At 45.7% G+C, this 20,195-nt stretch overlaps 1 protein-coding gene across 1 annotated transcript in view; it reads left to right on the top strand.

Annotated features, from left to right (window-relative positions):
* CMTM7 (CKLF like MARVEL transmembrane domain containing 7) overlaps positions 1-19,503 on the top strand; it is a 46,829-nt gene extending 27,326 nt beyond the window's left edge. Inside the window, exons 2-5 of the mRNA XM_054595764.1 lie at positions 8,115-8,288; positions 14,199-14,297; positions 16,993-17,074; positions 18,911-19,503. Of these exons, the coding sequence (XP_054451739.1) occupies positions 8,115-8,288; positions 14,199-14,297; positions 16,993-17,074; positions 18,911-18,924 (369 nt within the window). The 3' untranslated portion in view covers positions 18,925-19,503. The remainder of the gene's footprint in view (positions 1-8,114; positions 8,289-14,198; positions 14,298-16,992; positions 17,075-18,910) is intronic.
* The last annotated feature ends 692 nt before the right edge of the window (positions 19,504-20,195 follow it).

The following is a 20,195-nucleotide window of genomic DNA, read 5'->3' as shown; positions in this document are numbered from 1 at the left end:
GCGACCCCCCCCCCACCCCCGCCCCGGTCCTTCATCAGATCTGAGAATTGGGCACGGTGTTCCCTGGCCAGGGTGGGGCTGCTGTGAGGAAGAAATGGGCTGGTGTCACGCAGCCTCCCATCTAGTAGTGTTCAGTAGGGGGTTGTTCCTGCTGATGCTCTTGACTCCTCATCCCTCGTGGCTCCCATTCACTCCCTGAGCTCGCACACCTCCGGCCCTACCTTGGCTAGGGCTCCCTATATCCTCGGGGGTTTCCCTGGCACTGGCCTCAGGACACCTGGCCCTCTCATTCCTCTCCGTCCCTTTCACTTTTGCTGACACGTATCCAGTAACCAGTGTTGAGACCGAGGTGCCCTTTGGAGACACGGCTGCATGGTGAGGGCCCTCATGGCCACAGCAATGAGAGGCTGCCCTGCGGCAGGCCGCCTGGCTAGGTCCCCCCTCGGCTCCAGACCCCCCGGTTGCATCATGGGTATAGATCACTCATGTCTCTGTCTTTCGGCTCCCTTTTTGTGAAGTGAGAATAACAACACCTACATTGTAGGTTCCTGTGAGGGTAAAACGGGCAAGTACACGTAACGCACTCAGAGCCTGATGCGCAGTGAACGTTCATGCACGTTGCTGATGGCCTCTTCTCTTTGGGATCCCACCCTCACATTCCCTGTGGTGTCTCCACATGGTCTCAGTGCCCTTGGTCCTCTCTGTCCTCCAGGGTTCCCTCGGGGAGGCTGCCGCCTGCAGTCTGTCTTCTCACTTCCGGACATTCACAGATAAGTGTGTCCTCCTCCAAGAATGGCAGGTGTGAGAGGCTGAGGCTGCTGCTCTCGTGTTCTTGCCGCGCAGTCAGCCACTGCGCAGCCCCGGCGGCCGAGTCAGACACTGAAAGACACACAAGACCGAGATACCATTCCCTGTTGCAGACAAAAGTTTGTGATTTCAGTTTTGTTCAATATAAGCACCAAACCACCAAGCTGGCATGAAGGTAGTCTTGGAGAGGATGTGCTCTCCAACCCAGTCCTCCTAAACAGTGATCTGAGACCTTTGCCAGTGAAGAGCAATAGTGACGTGAGTGCCAGGATTTTGCACAGGTAGCCCATCCAGGCTGCGTCTGTTGCGAAAAATGAATTGGGGACAAGTGGCCTGAGTGATAAGCAGAGAGCATTCTGGCTCCATCATGAACTAAGAATTTAGAAGCCCTTCTTACGTTACACCCACACCCGCATTCTCTGGAGAGTCTGAATGTCAGACAGGCGTTTGGCCGACTTTGGAAGGGGTTCCCAGGGTAGCTTCCAAAATCATTCTTCTGCATGCTGGGCGTTGTACTAGATTCCCAAGTGATGTTCCCATTAAGCATGATCCTCAGAGGACTTTAGACCAGTAACGGAGAAGATGTGGGGTTTTTGGGTTTCGTTTTGTTTTTTTAATGTATTAGACTGTCATGGAGCTGTGGCCGAGGATGGCAAGATAACCCCCAGAATGATTCATTCACCCAATGTTGAACCGAGTACCTACTATGTGCAGGGCAGGCTGCAGAGAGCACAGTAAGAGTGAAACCCACAGGGTTGCTATGCTTGCAGGGCTTGCATTTGAGTTGGGGAGAAGGGTAGTAAACAAGTTAACCAACAAACAGAGATGTTTAACCAACACATAGCTAAGCACCACCCTAGACAGTATAAGGGAGAATACGGGGGACCCTCGGGAAGGGCAGAGTGTACCCAGAGAGGCAGAGGCAGAGGCAGCTGAAACAGAACCTGCAGCCCCTTTGGGCCTCATTAAATGATTTTTACCTTATTCAAGAGTATGGGAAACTATTGAAGGCTTTTAAGTTTTAAGGCTTTAAGGAGTTTTAAACCTGATGATTGCCCTGTGGACAGTGGATTGGAAGTGAGCAGGTAGAAGGTGGTGTAAAAGTCTACCTTTCAAACCAGTGGGGAGAGGCTGTGCTATTCAATGAATACTGTTGGTACAATCAATTGACTTCAGTTAAGTCAGAACCCTATCATGTGTACTAGCTCTTGCCACCTACAAAATAAATCCCACATGCTTAGAGGGGTGAAAGTTTTGCCTGGGCTGGATGGCTCAGTTGGTTGGAACATTGTCCCAAACACTAAAAGGTTGCAGGTTCAGTCCCCAGTGAGGGCAGTATCAGGAGGAAACTGATCTATGTCTCTTTCTCCCTTTCTCTCTCTAAAGTCAGTAAGTATATCCTCATGTGAGGATTTAAAATGAAAGAGGTAAAAGTTTTATATGTACAAAAGGAAATAAACACTTCTTTTTAATGTAGGATATTCTATAATCTTGGAGTGGAGAATAAGACATGAAACCCAGAGGCTATAAAAAGTAAGACATAGATTTAACGGCATAAAAAAGTTAAACTTTGGTAAAATCAAAGACTGAAAATAAAGGCAAATGAGGGATTGAGAGAATTACTTTATTATGTATAACATGTAATGGGTTAATATTCAGAATATAAAGAGTTCTTCAATCCATAATAAAAATACACGCAATAGTAAAATAGTCCAATAATACGAACAGGCAAGGACCAGTAAACATAAAAAAAGATATTCAACCAACTAGTAATTAGGGAAATTAAGATTGAATAAGGGGTTATTTCCATTCTTTTTAAACACTATAATAATCTGTGTTGCCAAAATTTCCTATTCAGGGAAACTCATGTCTTTTGGGGATAGCATTTTGGCAGCAAACATCAAAATCTTAAATGTAAATATGCCTTCATCCAGTAATTTTACTTCCAAGAATCCTCCAGAAACGTTCATATATATACAAAAAAGTATATCCAAGGATACTTTTGCAAAATCGTCTGTAAGAAGCTAGAGATGTGATAGACTCCCGTTCATAAAAGGCTGTTACAGTAGTGATTCTCAACCAGAGGCAGTTTTGCACACCCCCTGCCCCACCCAACCCCCCCCCGCACGCCGCCCTGCCCCCCTACCCCTACACTGTCCCAGGACCTTTGACAATGTCCGGAGACATTTTTGGTTGTCACTACTGTCTGCTGAACATCCTCCAGGACAGCCGCCCACAACAAATGGCAGTAGCACTCAGGCTGAGAAACACGGGGTCAGATAAAGCTGCAGCCAATTAAAAGAGAAGGGTAGGCCTGTATAGATGCCATTAAAGACCTCCAAGACATGTCATAAGAAAAGTTGTTATTTTATAACCTGACATGTGATCTTTATACGAAATTTTTAAATTACTAAATAATTCATTTCCTCCCTAGAAGCAACCACTGTTCACAGCTTCTTACTTGGCCTCTCAGAGCTATTCCCAGCACGGACAAGCGCAGGCGCTGGTGTAATAGTTTACCACAGGTGACTTTGAGGCATGGTTAGATTTAGAAACCAGTGCCTTACCCGGCCGCTCCAGGCCTGCACCCGAGGACCCCTGACATAATGTTTTCTAGATTATTCCCCCTCCCTCGTGTTTTCTTTTGAATACCGAACAAATCTGTGTGCTGGGGGCAAGAGAGTGGCAAGAAGCTTGTAGCAGAAGTCTGATGTTGGGGGGGCCGGGGTGCAGAGGAAGTAAGCCAGGTGAGGGTTCTCGCTCCCCGTGGGTGTTAATGAGATTGCAGCAGGGCTGTTTCCTGGTGGTGACTAGTGGGGGCTTTGACAGGGGGGCAGGGCTAAATTTGCCTACACCCACCCAGGGCAGAGTTCAGCCAAAGCTGCGAACATTCCAGATTCCTCTTCCAGCCTTCCTGTCAGGCAAAGGCATTTGTGGGCCTTCTTATGTCTCCGTGCAATTTCCAACCACTAAGTCGTCGTTCACATCTCTGACTTTTTGAACAAGCCTGGCTTTCATCTCCTGCGCTTTTCCAGAAAAACCTCTTAGAGCTGGGCCTGAGACTTTTTGATGTTGCCTTTCATCACTTACCTGCCCTCCTCCTGCCTGTCTCTCTCATGGAAACCTTATTCCAAGGTCAGAATCAAAACCCTTGAGAGAGGGTGGAGTTAGCCAGCATCCATCCAGCCCGGGGCTCTTAAAACAAAAGGTGTCTGCTGCCATCTTCAGCCAGACGCAGTCAGGCTCCGCGGACCAGACTTGGCAGGAGCGAGCCGGGTCAGGCCTGCTGAGGGCGCGGGCTGCCGACAGCAAGCGACAGGCCCCCGCCCCACCACAGGCCTCTGCTGCCCAGCTCGGAGGGAGGCGTCTCCTGAACACGGCCTCCGGAGCCTTCCCCAGAGGCTGTCCGTCTAGACTTCACAATTCCATTTCTTCCTCGAGGATGTTGGGCAAGGGGAGAAACGCCCCCCTTTACCCTTATTTAGTTCTTGTGGCTCGACTAGTAATAAAATAGTAAAATGGACCAAGATTACATTAACAGGAGGAAAATATTTAATACATGTGCACAGGAGAATCACAACATGATGCTCAGTTCATAAAATGAGGCTCAATGATCGAACTAGTCGCCTTTTTGTACTAACATGTCCATATATAAACTCCTTGACTCAGGGTCTCTTAGCTTTAGTATAAGGTTGTCTCTCAGCCCTCCTGGAGCAGGAGGACACTTGTCACATAGGAGACTTATTTCCTGCATGCAAGGAGGCAAGGGAGGGTCGAGGTGGCCTTCTGGCACTGGCTGCTTATCAGGTAACCTTAATGCAAAGTAATCCATATGGCATTGTAGGACATTTTGGGGTGGTCCTAACAAACGATACCCCCCAGCTGAGAACCTGACCAAGCTGTCTGGGGTCTGGCTGTGGCGTTAGGACCAGCACATTTTAGTTCCAAAGTTCTTAGGGGACAATAGCTTCCCTCAGGTAACGCCAGCTTGCTTCATCTCCTCTGAAATTGAAACCCACTGCTACTTTCACAAAAATCGCCTCTTCTTTCTGGTAAGAATTCTGACAGTGTGGAGTCAGAAGGGACACCATTTGGAGCAAAGGGGGTTTCAAATTTGAGGTGATTCTAGTGATATTTAATCGTCCCTTGGACTGGTCTGTGAGACCCTTGCTTTGAGCTGAGGGTTCTTGCAACTTGACCTTTTTTTTTTAATTTTTATTTATTTATTTTTCAACAGAGGGGGAAGGAGAAAAAGGGGGAGGGCATCAATGTGTGGTTGCCTCTCACGCACCCCCTACTGGGGACCTCGCCTGCAGCCCAGGTTTGTGCCCTGACTGGGAATCAAACCAGTGACCCTTTGGTTTGCAGCACTCAATCCACTGAGCCACACCAGCCAGGGCTGCAACATGACTCTTAATGGACATTTATGTGCGATCTTTTATTTTCAACACTCATGGCACCTCCATGTAGAAGAACAAACCCTGAGGAGAGGAGCTAGCAGGCACCCCTGAGAATCAAGTCACTCCTTTGGACAGTGTCACACTTCAGTTACTCTAAATAGAACCACCTCCGTCTTCTCAGAGCCCGCAGCCTGCTTCACTCAGTCCTGAGGCCAGAACCGCCACTGGGCCATCTGAAGTCAGGATGTTCGTGGATCTGCTTTCCTAACAGGCAACTAGAGAGGTCCTGCGAGGGCCAGGTGGGGGTGGCAGACCGACACCTTAGGTCCTTTTTCTCCACCCCTGTCTTATTCCTTCTTCTGCTTCAACTTTCTGGAGGCCCCCACACATGGATCTGAATGATTCAGGGGTCTCCAGCATTGGCAGAGGTCACCTACTGGCCTTAGTTTGTTCCTGAAAAGTTTGGTGTCAATCAAATCTATGTTTTTTTCGAGTGCACTAGCTAAGATGCTGTCTATCTAAACTAGGAATGCAAGAATCCTTGGAATCCTTGGGCGAAAGGAAGCTTTCAACAGTATGCATAAGTATGTACCCTCTGCTGTCTAAATTGCGATTTTCCAAAGTTGGGCTTTCCTAAAGGAATATGGTAGGTGGACTCGGGCCAGATGGACAGAATTCTAGAAGTCTCATTTCACAAACGAGTTTCCCAGAGAGATCTGAGAGGGCTTGTGGTAGAGCAGTAAGGTACTTCCTGCTGCATAGTACTCAACCTGGGAGCCCAGAGGGGGAGACCTGCCTGGGCCCCTGTGGGTCACTGGGAAACTCCCACATCTCTGTGTCACCAGGAGTCAGAGCTACTTTGTCACAGATGAAGGGTTGTGAAAATTATTCTAATTTTTGCATTAAATTAGGTGCAGCATTGCTTCTTCACGCAGGAGTCACACCAGCTGGTCCTGGATTATGTGCACGTTAAGGCAGGCCTTGAATAAATGTGCCCCCGCGTATGAGGGTCAGCGCAGGGCTGAGAGACCCATAGAGTTCCCAGGCAGGCGAGGCTGGAAGTGGGGCTGACGGCCAGCACGCGCACTCCGGACCGGACCAGGGCAAAGCCTCCCCTCGGCTTTAGGACAACCTCAAGGCATGAGTCATTCAATCACCACAGCTGACTGGCTGGAGAGGAACCGAGAAAATGAAAATGTGTTGCTCATTAGCAAAGGGAAATACGCCGATGTTGAGGGTCCCTTCTTGTCACAGCCACAATCTGCCGCTTTGGTCTGTGAAGCAGAGCGTGCTTCATATCTGCTTTAAGCTTCAAGCCGAGAGAAAATTAATTTCTAGCTGTTGTACGTATTGCCGAGGAGCTTGGCAGTATGCTAGAAATGAGGGGCTTCAGAAGACAGAACCTTTTTTGGTGCTGACTACTTTAACCAGCCTTAGATCCATTTTGTGGTTTCCTTCTCATCACAGGCTCATTTTCTACAGCAGGCTTTCTCCACAGCAGCGCAACCCTTTGGGCCGCATAAGAGACCAGATAGTTCTTTCTACAGGGACCATCCTCTGTGGAGTGTTTAGCAGCACCCACAGCCTCTCCAACTGTATACCAATAAGCACCCCACCCCCACCACACTGTGAGAACCCAAATGTCTCCAGACGTTGCCAAAAGACACAAAATCTCACACACACACCCATATTGAGAATCATCGTTCCATAGGAAAGAGACAGCATAAAATAATATTTGTCCTAAGAACGTATACACATGACCCATGGGCATGAACAATGGTGGGGGGATTGCCTGAGGGAATAGGGGGTGCTGGGTGCAGGGGAGCAAAGGGGGAAAAATCAGGACAACTGTAAATAGCATAATCAATAAAATATAATTTAAAAATTAATTTTCATCCTAAATTAATTGTGCTTTTAAAATAGGTCCTAAGATTTTTGCATACCTTTAACACCTATAAGTGAACAGGAGTTTCTCTCTCTGAGTGACCTTCACAAAAATTCAGAATCTTCTCTACCCTCTCCCATTCTGCTCTTCCATAGTATTCATATATTGCTAATCATTTACCTGACCTGTTGATTCATTAAGAGGTCATTAATTTATAAATTCTTCTCATTCATTTGTTCATTCATTCCTTCATGCAATAATAGACTTAGCAAGTGAGTTCTTACCTACCACATGCCCAGTGATGACCAAGCACCACCTTATAAACCAGGGTCCCTACACATTTGATAACGCATCCCCCTTCCTCAGCTTGTTCATGATGAGGGCTTCCATTTTTAGAAGGGAAAACTGCATCCGACACAAAGGAACATGGTCCCTGGAGTCAGACAGACTTAGGTTCAAATCCCACCTCTGCTGCTTACAAGCTGGGTAGCCCTGAGCTAATTCTTGAACCTATGTGCCTCAGTATCCTCATATGAACATGGGGGTGATTTCATCTACCTGGTAGAGTCCTGTGAGACCTCCATGAGATCATGTACATCAGACATTAATGAAGGGTAGCATTGTCTGCCAGCTGGCAGGGCATAACTTATGAGTCGCCATCTTCGTGAATCTAAAAGAGTCAAATATCAGCAACTTCCTACCATTCAACCTAATATGCAAACCCAAGGTGCAGTATCACAGTGAGTGTATCTTTGCTCTGTGGAGTCCAAAAAATAAATAGAATGGTTCTGCTTGTTTATTTTCAGGACAAAGTGACTCGTGGCCGTTCTTAACATTCACAACCAGCATATATTTTAAAAGCTTGTACTACAGGAAATTGTATTCTTCTAGCCAATTTGTGAGGAAATAACCTGGATTGTAGCAGTTGCTCCAGTTTCTGTTGCAGTTTGTGTTTCTGTTGTTCTGTTACCATTTGCTCCCTGGGGGTGCATTTCTCTGATCTGTCTGCATTTGTGTCTCAGGTCACTCTGCTGATTGCCTTCATCTGCGTGAGCAGCTCCCCATGGACCAGCTACAGTGCCTTCAGATACTTTGAAGTGGTCACCATTTGCAACTTGATAATGATCCTCGCCTTTTACCTGGTCCACCTCTTCCGCCTCTACCGCGTGCTCACCTGTATCAGCTGGCCCCTCTCGGTAAGGGAGTGGCCTGGCCCTGTCCACACAGAAGTCAGGGTGTTGGCTGGGGCACTGAGACCCCATGGCATCCTTCTGGTCTACCCACTCCACCTCCTGTGCCGTTCAGCTGCTTCAGCCCTGAATTTCCCACTGTCTGGTGGGCATCTCTGCCTGATGTCCCACTGCTTTCTAAAGCTCACCTTCCCGCTACAAGAGAGCTCTGCCTCTCACCTTGGTGTTTACATTCTCAAGTGACAGATAGTGGCCTGTGTGTGTGTGTGTGTGTGTGTGTGTGTGTGTGTGTGTGTGTGTTTTGGGCGGAGGAACATGGAAGGATGAAGGTGATGAAGGTGATGAGTATTTTTACCATTGTGAGTATTGAATGATAAGATGTGTCAGCTAAAATGGACTGGCAGAGTCTAAGGAAAGATTTCAAAGTTGCCAGGGTTTTTTCTTCCCACTTTATTATTTTTTAAAATGGATTTATGGCTAAATCAGTCACATGCTGTACAATTGCCCATTGAGAGTGTATAATCCATTGGATTTTAGTATATTCCCGGAACTGTGCCTCCATCAGCACAGTCAATTTTGGCACATTTCATCACCTCAGAAAGAAACTCCATGCCCTTTAGCCATCACCTTCTATCCCTCATCCCCTTCAGCCCTGACCAACCACTCATCTACTTTCTGTCTCTATAAATTTTCCTATTCTAGACATTTTGTGTAAATGAAATCATATATGCGGTCTTCTGTGACTGGCTTCTTTCACTTAGCAGAGTGTTTTCACAGTTTATCTTTGTTGTAGTGTATGTCAATACTTCAGTCCTTTTCACAGCCAAGTAACATTCCATTGAATGGATGTATGTACCACATTTTCTGTCTTTATTCACCATTTATGGACATTTGGGTTCTTTCCTCCTTTTGGCTATTACGAATAATGCTGCTATGAACATTCATGTGCAAATCTTTTGTATAGACATGATTTCATTTCGCTTAGGAATATACCTAAGAGTGGAATTGCTGGGTCACATGGTGACTATGTTTTCCAGGAACTGCCAGACTGTTTTCCAAAGTGGCCCATCCATTTACATTCCCATAAGCAGTATACTCGGGTTCCAATTTTTCCACATCCTTGCCAACACTTGTTACTTTCCGACTTTCAGGTTATAGTCATTCTAGTGAGTGTGAAGTGGTATCTTATGGTTTTGATTTGTATTTTTCTCTGGTGACTAATAACATCAATCAGCTTTTCATGTGTTTTTTGCCCATTTGTATATTTTCCTTGGAGAAATGTCTGTCAGATCCTTTGCCTATACTTTGATTAGATTGTCTTTTTGTTATTGAGTGGTAAGCATTTTTTGTACAGTCTACTTAAAAGTCCCTTATCAGAACTATGATTTGCTGATATTTTCTCCCATTCTGCTGGTTGTTTTTCACTTTCTTGATAGCGTTTATTAAAGCACAAGTTTTAAATTTAAATGAAATCTATATTACCTTTTTTTTTGTTGTTGTTGCTTGTGGTTTTGGTATATCTAAAAGCCATTGCCAAATTTGGGACTGTGATGACTTACCTCTAAGTTTTATTCTAAAGTTTCATAGCTTTAGCTCTTACATTTAGACATTTGGTCTATTTTGAGTCAATCTTTGCATGTAGTGTGAGGTAGGATTCAACTTCATTTTTGGCAGGTGAATGTCCAGTTGTCCCATCATCATCTGTTGGGAATACTATTCTTCCCCCATTGAATTGTCTTGGTGCCCTTGTTGAAAAGTAGTTGGCCATAAACACATGGATTTATTTCTGGACTCAATTCTATTGCATTGATCTTACTATACTATCTAGATTACTGTAAAATGTAGTAAATTTTGAAATTCAGAAGTGTGACTCTTGTTTGTTCTTCTTTATCCAGATTGTATTGGATTTTTGCAATTTTACATAAATTTTAGGATCAACTTTTCAGTTTCTACAAAGAAGTCAGCTGAAGTTCTAATAGGAATTGCAGTGAATCAATTGGGAGAGTATTGCCCCCTTAACAATAATAAATCTTGTGATTCATGAGAATGGGAGGTTTTCAATTTATTTAGACTTTTTACTATTTTTTTAACAATGTTTTATAGCTTTCAAGTATAAGTACCTTATTTTTTGATATTTCCAATGTAATTATTTTCTTAATTTCTTTTTTGGATTGTTTATTGCAAATGGATAGAAATACAGTTAATTTTTCTATGTTGATCTGGTGTCCTCATCCTTGCTGAACTCATTTCTTAAATCTAATAGATTGTTAGTGGATTCCTTGAGATTTGCTATATGCAAGATCATGCCACTTGTGAACAGAGATATTTTTATATTCCCTTCCAATCTGGGTGCCTTTTATTTTATTTTCTTGCCTTATTGCAAGAAATTAGTTGAATGTTGAATCAAAGTGGCAAGAGCAGACATCATTATCATTTTTTTCTGATTTTAGGAGAAAAGTAGCCCATCTTTCATTATGAAATATGGTGTTAGCTGTAGGTTTTTGTAGATGTTGTTTATCAGAATGAAGAAATTACATCCTAGTCCTACTTTCCTAAGTGTTTTTATCATGAAAGGATGTTAGATTTTGTCAAATGCTTTTTCTTTGTCTAATGAGATAATCATATAAATTTTCCCCCATTTATATTCTCTTGCATTGATATTATGGGGAACCAACCTTTCATTCCTGAGATAAATTCTGTTTGACAATAGTGTAAAATTCAATTTATATGTAGTTGGATTTGGTTTGCTAGTGTTTTGTTCAGGATTTTTGCATTTGCATTCATAAGAGAGATTGTTCTCTTGTGACATCTGTGTCTCATTTTGTTATCAGGGTAATGCAACCTTATAGAATAATTTGGGAAGTAGTCCCTCATCTTCTAATTTTTAGAAGAGTTTGTGAAGAATTGGTAAGCCATGTGGACTTGAGCTTTTCTTGTGGCTGATTTTTCCATTATTAATTCAAATTCTACTTGCTATACCGGGTCAGACACAAATAACACCCTTTTTTTAATTACAAAATCTTTTATTATAAAACCATAAGCGTGTAATTCTGTAACATAACACTATCACACTCACGCACACCACGTGACATTTTAGGTGAAATGTTCAAATTAAAACTATAAATTATTACACCCAGGTTATTACCCTACCAACCACACTCAAGCAGGCGTTACTTCTGCTAGACCCTGTAGATTTATTTAGATTGTTTCTGATTGAGTCATGTTCAGTAGTATGTCTTTCTTGGAGTATGTTCATTTTATGTAAGTTACCTAGTTTGGGCATGCACTTGTTGATTTATTCCTTTAAAATCCTTTTTATTTCTGTAAGATGACGAGTGATGTCCCCTCTGTCATTTCCAATATTGTTCATCTGAATATTTTCTCTCTTTTTAATTTTTTTATTTTTTCCTGATCAGTCTAGCTAAAGGTTTGCCTTCTGTTGATCTTTTCAAAGAACCGGCTGTTGGTTTCATTTATTTTCTCTATTGTTTTTCTGTTCTCTATATCATTAATTGCTGCTCCAATCTTTATTTCCTTCTTCTTGCTTTAGGATTAGTTTGCTCTTCTTTTACAGTGTCTTAAGGTAAAGGTTAGGTTATTAATTTGAAACCTTTCTTCTTTTTTTAATATGTTCATTTACAGCTATAAATATCTCTCTGAGCACTGCTTTAGTTGATTCCCATAATTTTGGTATATTGTGTGTTCATTTTCATCCATCTCCAAGTTTTTCTAATATCCTTTGTGATTTCTTCTTTGACTCATTAATTAGTTGCTTAATTAATGTGTTGCTTAATTTCTACAAATTTGTGAGTTTCACATATTTCTATCTGCTGTTGATTTCTACTTTTATTCCGTTGTAGTTGGAGAACATACTTCAAATTATTTCAATCCTTCTGCATTTATTGAGGTTTGGTTTATGGTTTGGCATATGGTCTATGCTGGAGAATGTTTTATGTGCATTGGAGAAGAATGTATATTCTCCCTTTGTTTGGATAGAATATTTCATAGATGTCTATTACGTCTAGTTGTTTTGTAGTATTGTTTGGGTCTTCTGTTTCCTTGTTAGTCTTCTCCCTAGTTGTTCTAAACATTATTGAAAGTGGGGTATTGAAGCCTCCAACTGTTATTTTTAAATTATCTATTCCTCCCTTCATTTCTTTGAATGTTTGCTTCATACATTTTGTTGCTCTGTTATTAGGTGCATATATGTTTATAATTGTTATAGTTTTCTGATGTATTGACATTTTCATCTTTATAAAATGTCCCTTTTTACCTCTGGTAATACTTTTTGTTTTAAAATCTACTTTGTCTGGTACAACTATAGCCATCCTACCTTTCTTTTGGTTGCTATTTGAATGGCATCTTTTTCCTCCTTCTACTTTCTGTCCACTTGTATGTTTGAATATAATGTGTGTCTTCTATAGAAAACATATAGTTGGATCTTTTTTAAAAACCTAGTCTGACAACCTCTGCTTCTTGACTGAATTGTGTAATCATTCACATTTAACTTTATTACCCACTATGTTATTGTAAGAGTGATTTTTTTTGTGTTCCTAAGTTGTAAGGCCCCTTTCATAGTGTTGACACCTTTTTGCCTTTTTTGAGAACAAGCTCCTTTGGGCTTCCCTTGATGCTGATAATGAAGAAGCAAATGCCAGGATAAAAGCTGGGGGACAAGAATGAGGGCAGGCTGAAGGGGGAGTAAATGTTGGAAGGATAAATTCAGCCACACATTTTTTTAGCTGAGTACAATTTAGGCGCCTTCCATTCAGGAAGCTCTCAAGCCATTTTCTCCACCCCAGGTCATAGTCCTCTTTGTGTGTGTGTGAGAATCTTACAGGTACAGAACTTCCAGTTACCAGTCTGCACTCGCTCAAAATTCCTATCGTCTACCTTGCGACATCCTTTTCTAGTGGCTAAGGGAGAAACCAGGGTCTTTCATTTTGCACAGCTCTGACAGGAACTGCAGCTTGAAGGTGGAATGCTTTCCCAAAGTCAATAGCCACTTGCCCTGATGGGCAGAAGTTCATGAAGGAGTGATTTCTGAACTCTCATTGAAGACCGAAAATGGATCCTCTGGATTTAGAGTGAATACTATGCATGGCCCTAAACCCCACTTCTGCTCTGATCTGGTATTTCCTGGGGAGGAAGAAGGATGAGGTGCAAGTATTGCCATGTTGCCGAATGACATCCTAATCCTGGAGAGTGAATGGGGTGGAAACGGATGGTCCCGTGGACCAAGGAGAGGAGCAAAGGCAGACTCCGTCCTGCCAGTAGACTTAGCAGCCGAGCTCGGCCTGAGGCACCCTCCCAGGGTAGAAAGCCGACTCCACACACCCAAGCACGTGCAGAAGGGCTGCTGACTGTACTCCAGGCTCTGACTCCCAGTCTGGCGGGCCAAGCACCTCTCAAGTCCACACCTTAAAAAACTGTTTCCAGGGCAGGCAGATGCTCCGGTCAGCCACCAAAGCCAACACAATGTGAGCCCAAACCATTCTCTGAAGCAGAAGCAAAAGGCACCCATCTCTTGAGGCTTTGCTTCCAAGGACTGGAGCTTTATTTAAACTTTCCAGCCAGGGGAGTTGGGAGAAGCTTGTTTGCTTTTGAGTAGCTTTGGCCAGAGGTCAAGGTGGCGTCTACACACGGATCTCAGGAGAGCAGCAGCCCTCCCTGGATATCTCTTCTCACACGAGACGCGCCCCGTCTTTTTGTCTCCTTTCTCCCTGGCATCTTTTCTCTCTTGCTTGGCCTTGGCCTCATCCTGGCCAGCCTTACGCATTCATTGCCTGTAAGCCGCTGCTCCTGTCGGGGTGTTACCCCCGCTCCCCTTCTGTTCCTCTCTCCTGATGCCTGGTTGCCTCTCAGAACCAGGAACGGACCTCCCCACCCACTGCCTTGCTTTGTTTCTGCCCCCAGGAACTTCTGCATTATTTAATTGGTACCCTGCTCCTCCTCATCGCCTCCATCGTGGCAGCCTCCAAGAGTTACAACCAGAGCGAGCTGGTAGCCGCAGCGGTGAGGACCTTCTCGGGGAGCCTTCGACAGTGACTTCCTGTTCTGAGTGCTCATTTTCTTCCTGACGGGGATGGCGAAGGGATTGTTTTCTGGGGCCTTTCTTTCGTAGAATCAGTACCCACCTTGATCCAGCCAGCTCAGTCTCCACAGAGCCTTAAACTTGGGTCCCCAGCGGAGGTCCTCAGGAGGTGAATCATCAGGGCCGTTGGCAAACAAATAACCCCAGCGGCCCAGGCCTCTCTTGCAGCAGCAGCTAGTCAGGTGGCAAGTAGGTGTTAAATCACATGCCCATTGTGGCCGTTTGCTTGTGGCTGCCTCAACCCTTAAATCTTTATACAGAGAAAGATTCTGGAGCCTCCTTTGGGCTCAGGGGAACAGTACTGGGTGTTAGTTAATGATATCGGCCATCAGTCCTAGCTTTGCCGAACCTCATTTTTAGCAGTATTCAGGGCCAGGAAGTAACCCTCCTATACCTTTCAAAGGTGAAAATTGACCCATCAGATAGCCTAAATAGAAGTAGCATAGAAATGTGCAAAACCACAGTGCTGTGGGAGCTATTCATGTTTATCATGCATATACAAACACATATATACATATGAGTACATCGTTGTTTTTAAAAGATTTGTAGATGCCTGTCATCTGATTTCCGATTTAGCAAATTGTTTACAGTTTGGCAGCTTGAGGGCCAGTTCTGATTTGCCTCATTAAGGAGCAGGCAAGATTTTTAAGTGTGTTTTAAGAAAAGCTGTCTGTGTGACAGTCGCTCTTTCATTTACGAATTCTCCAGACTTTCAGCTGCGAGTGGGGTTGTGCCTGGAATTCCCCGGAGGGGTGAGTCTGCCCTCTAACGGTGGTGTGGGGCAGAAGGCCACTCCTCTTAATGCCCCTCAAGTGCCTCCCACAGCCCGCCCTTCCATCTACCTCTTCGCACCCTTTGCAAATCCCCACTTCCTTCAGTCTCCAAGGAGAGGTGCAGTTACCAGCTACAGGTTACCACCCGCCCGGCTGCAGACAGGCTGGTGGGGGAGGCAGAACATGCGTGCCCGTTGTGTGTCAGGACCACATCGGGAGGCTCCTGCTGGGTTTTATGATTCAGGTTGCAGATAATGGTGTTAGCCCTGGAACCCCAATAAACCCCATTTACCACACACCATCGAGTTCCATGGGGGAGCCAGAAGAAATAAAAAGACAGGGTCCTTGCTTATGAGAGGTGATCCAGCTCAGAGTCAAGGCTAAGGCACGTGCAACAATTAGCAAACAAGGCGTTGTCGTCCAGAATAGCATTATATAGCAATAGAATAAACTGTTCAATTATGCAGTGCAGACAGTTGGAGGCCAGGATGGTATATAATGTGCTAATTGTGCAGAACAGACAATGAGAGGCCTGAACAGGCTTTAATAGGCTAATTATGCAGTGCAGACAATCAGTACAAAAGGAGCCAAGGAAACAGACCTAAGGGAAGGGGAGTTAGTGTGGGCCTGTGGGGGCAGCCACTTACACAGACCAGCAGGCAGGCTCGAAAGGAAAACTGAGCCTTAAAAACTGTGCCCTTCATCCTGGGCCATTCCACCTGGACGTGGGCGGTGGTCTGGCAGCGGTTCTGGCGGGACACTTAAGTGGCAACACAGTGACCCTGAGGCTTTTTGCAAGTCTCAGAACACCCAGGCAACAAGTAGAATAGAGTGTGGACTCTGGAGCCAGACTCCCTGGGCTCCCGTCCCAGGGCTGGCCCTTGCTGTCTCTCTGGCCCTGGGCAAAGTCACTGACCTCCTGTCCCTCCATTTCCTCCGTTGTAAAATGAGGGGCTGGGAGGGTAACACCAGGGTCTGCCTGGCAGAGCTGTGAGGATTAAAGAAGGTGACAGCTGAGGGCTCAGAAGACTGCTGGGTACATAGCAAGCACTCAGTAAGTTTTGGCTACAGCTGCCAGATTTGTTCACTAGTGAGGAAAATGAGTCCAGACTTTGAAGCTCCAGGCAACACACCAGAGCGTGTGCCTGCTTCCCGTTTGCCCGTTTGGCAAGCCTCATACGAGGGCCTGTTCTGCTTTAGGCGCCCTGTTTCCCATCCTCAGATGAGGAGGTTGGGCGAAGTCCCCACACTTGTGCACTGGGGGGACTTCCAGAAAGGAAAGGAGCACTGCCTGAACTTATTTAATCTAATATTATTGAACTATGTGCAAGCACAAGGCTAGATGGCAAGACCTCCTCCACTCCTGGCTCTTACACAGCTATAAAGCCAGACAAAGCATTATGAATGAAATGCAAACAATGCTACCGCACCAATTAAATCCACATGGACACTAAAATTTTAAAACCCACATTAAAATTTACAATTCTATCTTCTTCTTTTTCATTAGCCCAGGATAAGTAAAGTGCAGTGGCTGGCCCCAGCTCAGCTGAAACGTAAGCCTGAACGTGGGCACGGAAGTTGCCCAGAGCGAGAAGAGCCGAGGGGTGGAGACCTGGCGGCCTGGCTTCCAGGCCTGACATGAGTCCCAGCCGGGGTCCCTGACCTGGGGCCGGGGCCTCATCTCTTCACCTGAGAGAGAACAGAGTGTTTGGGTCAGGTCGTTCCCCAAGCTCTCAGCCGGCCACAGTCAGGACAGGGAGCAGGCGCAGAGACGAGAGGCAGAAAGACTGCCGAGCGGTGGGCCCTCGGCCTAGGAACTCCTTCTCCTCTCTCTCCTGTGCAGATCTTCGGTTTCCTGGCCACCTTCCTCTGCCTGGCGAGCGTGTGGCTCTCCTACAAGATCTCTTGTGTGACTCAGTCTGCAGGTGAGTTGTGGGCATCTGAACACAGACGATCTCTGACAGGTCCCTGTGCTCGGGGACAGGAGGACAGCCTGTCCTGGGGTGTCACAGTAGGGAACAGCCTGCGGTAGGGGAGGCCGTGGATGTGCAGGAGCCTGGGAGGAGAGACGTAACGCAGGATCCCCTGTTCTCCCGTCCAGTCTCTGTCCCTATCCTCGTGCCCGTCACGCCCAAAAAGCCCTAACGTTTCAGCCTCTGGTGGAGAAGAGTTTCCTTTAACTGTTTCCTAATGACAAAAATGAAATATAAAACACTTAGAAAATGCAAATAAGAAAAAAATGTTTTTAATAAAAACCATCGGTCCTCACACTCTCCAGAAATAAAACCTGCTGGGTGTCTTTCCTTCCAGGGTTTCCTCTCTCTATACGTGTTGCATTGATTAAAACGATCAGAACTGTGTTATTTTGTAACCTGATCTTCTTCTCCTGCTTTGCCATCTGTCGGACACTGTGCCCGTGTCCGCGGGCGCTCTCTTCCGCTGCCCTTAATGGCTCCGTGGTGCGGCATTGACCCCATGGCATGTCTCTGCTATAGTTTCCTTGTCTCCTATGTGGGAGCATTATCTTTTGTTGTTGTCATTTTAATTCTTTGCCACTAAAAAGCACTGTAATGAACATCCTTATAAATATATCTCCATACCTAAACCTCGTGTTTTTTCCTTAAAATTGCTGAAAGCTCGAACCAGCTATTTTGATTAACCCGCTTTTTTCTTTGATCTCGCACTTCCTTTCTTTGTTCTTTTTCTTTTTTGAAAAACACATTAAAAATGTTAAAGCATATACATTATGGTGTGTGAGCTGCCCTGCAGACAGGTGGTCCCACCAGAGCTGCAGTTTCCTTCTAGGAGTCCCTGGGACAAGGTAACAGGATGGGCGCCAGTCACAAAAGACCACATACAGCCCTGGCTGGTGTGGCTCTGTGGATTGAGCATCAGCCTGCCAAACGAAAGGTGGCTGGTTCAGTTCCCAGTCAGGGCACATGCCTGGGCTGTGGGCCAGGTCCCCAGTCGGGGGCGTGCGAGAGGCAACCAGTTGATGTTTTTCTCCTTCTCCTTCTCCCTCCTTCCCGTCTCTCTCTCTCTCTCTCTCTCCCTCTCTCTCTCTCTCTCTCTCTGTCTCTTTCTCTCTCAATAAATAAATAAAACCTTTTTTTTAAAAAGACCACATAGGGTAGGACTCCATTTATGTGAAATGTCCAGAAGAGACAAGTCCCCAGAGGCAGAAAGTAGAGGAGTGGTTGCGTAGGGCTGGAGGGAGGTGGGAGACGGGGGAGGGGGTTGCCTGCTAATGGTGTGGGGTTTCTTTTTGAAGTGATGACAATGTCCTAAAATGGCTGCACAATTTAGAGGGAATATGGGAAAAGCCATGGGCGAATTCTATGGTGTATAAATTCTATGTCAGTAAAGCTGTTTAAGAAAAAAAATGAATGATACAAACAGAATGTAAAAAAAATGTTAATAGATAATATCTAAAGATGATGAGTCGATAATTGGTGTGAATATGTTACTTAAAATTGTGGAGGAGGAGCCAAAAGAAACAGTTACTGGAGCTCAGGTACCTCTGAGGAGGAAGCCTAGGGTGAGGGGTGGGGGGGGGAGCAGGGATGGAAATCCCCTTTGCCCTGTTTATTTTTTTCCTTTTTAGAAATGTATTTAAAAAAGAATAAAATAATCCCAGCGACAGTTGGTGTGGGTGGAGGAAGGCGCTCCCCCGGGCAGAATGTGGGTCGGCCTGCCGGTGTGCGACTTCTGGGGGGCCCTGCCCCGGCCAGCCGTCCTCACGTGGCTGTTTCCTTCCCAAGATGCAGCCGTCTGAGGACACCACAGCCTCCCGGCCCGCAGGACGCGCGGCCCAGCAGACAGCACGGTCCGTGGGCCAGCGACCTGAGGGAAGACTTCTGAACCTGTGTCCTGTGCCAAAGTCCTGCCCGGGCTGGCAGGCACGGATGGAGGGGGGCCTTCGCCTTCCTCCTGGGCTCCTGAGCTGCTGCGAACCTCTCTCTGCGGTCCTCCTTGGAGAACATTCCTCCCCATCAGGGAAAGAAAAGCAGCCTCCAGGGAAATCTGGTGTCTCCCTCCTGCTTTTGAAACTGCCTCAGGGACCGGTGACCACACTTCCCACGGTGGAGGGGTTTCTGGGTACATCTGCACAACTCCCGTTCTGCAGGGGAGTGACGCCGCCTTAAGTCTGCCCTGTGAAGCAAAGCCCTTTCCTAATTTATCTAGCCCGGGAAGCTGGCCTCGGAGGTGCCCTCGTTCTTGCAGTGAGGTGTGCTTGTAGGAGCCCTAGGTGGTCCACCTGTCCCCGAAGATGAGCTCTCAGCCTCCTCTCCTGATTCTGCCTTCGTGACCGTTGTGCATGTGTGTCTCTGTGTTTTTTAAATAAAATATTGACTTGACCCATGGCAGAAGGATTTCTTATTAAACCAGAAGAAGGCTGTAAAGCCAGGAGTGAAGTGAAGGGGCCCATGAGGCTTATGGAGAGGTGCTGGCTGGGGACCACCCACCGGAGGTGAGGTGAGGTGAGGTGAGAAAAGGATGCAGGAGACAGTGGCCTCTCAAGATTTGCATATTTTCAAAGCAGACTGATTTCAAGGGTGGAAGCCAGTAATGTTGATGCATGACATACAGCAGGACTCAGAGCAACAGGCATACAGGCAGCCTTTAAAAAAGGAGGAGATTCAAGCCCTGATCGACGCGGCTCCATTGGTCGGGCATCTTCCTGCCGCGCACAGGGGCACCAGTTCAATTTCTGGTCAGGACACACGCCTGGGTTGTGGTCCCCAGTCCAGGCATGTACATGAGGCAACCGACATGTTTCTCTCTTACATCGATGTTTCTCTCCCTCTCGTTCTCCCTCCCTTTCCCCCCTCTCTAAAAATAAATCAGTGAAATCTTTTTTTAAAAAAGACATATGCTACCACATGCATGAACCTTGGTGATACTATGTTAAATGAAATAACCCAGACACAAAGCAACAAATGCTGTATGATATCCCTTACGCAAGGGATCCAGCAGTGTCAGAGGCAGAGTTCGTGTTTAACGGGGACAGTTTCCACTCGGGAAGATGAAACATTCTGGAGGTGG

Source organism: Pteronotus mesoamericanus, unplaced genomic scaffold, assembly GCF_021234165.1.
Source record: "Pteronotus mesoamericanus isolate MK-2021 breed Mesoamerican mustached bat unplaced genomic scaffold, CSHL_Meso_final scaffold_54, whole genome shotgun sequence".
NCBI lineage: Eukaryota > Metazoa > Chordata > Mammalia > Chiroptera > Mormoopidae > Pteronotus > Pteronotus mesoamericanus.
Note: the sequence above shows the minus strand (reverse complement) of the source record. Positions and strands in the feature narration are given on the sequence as shown.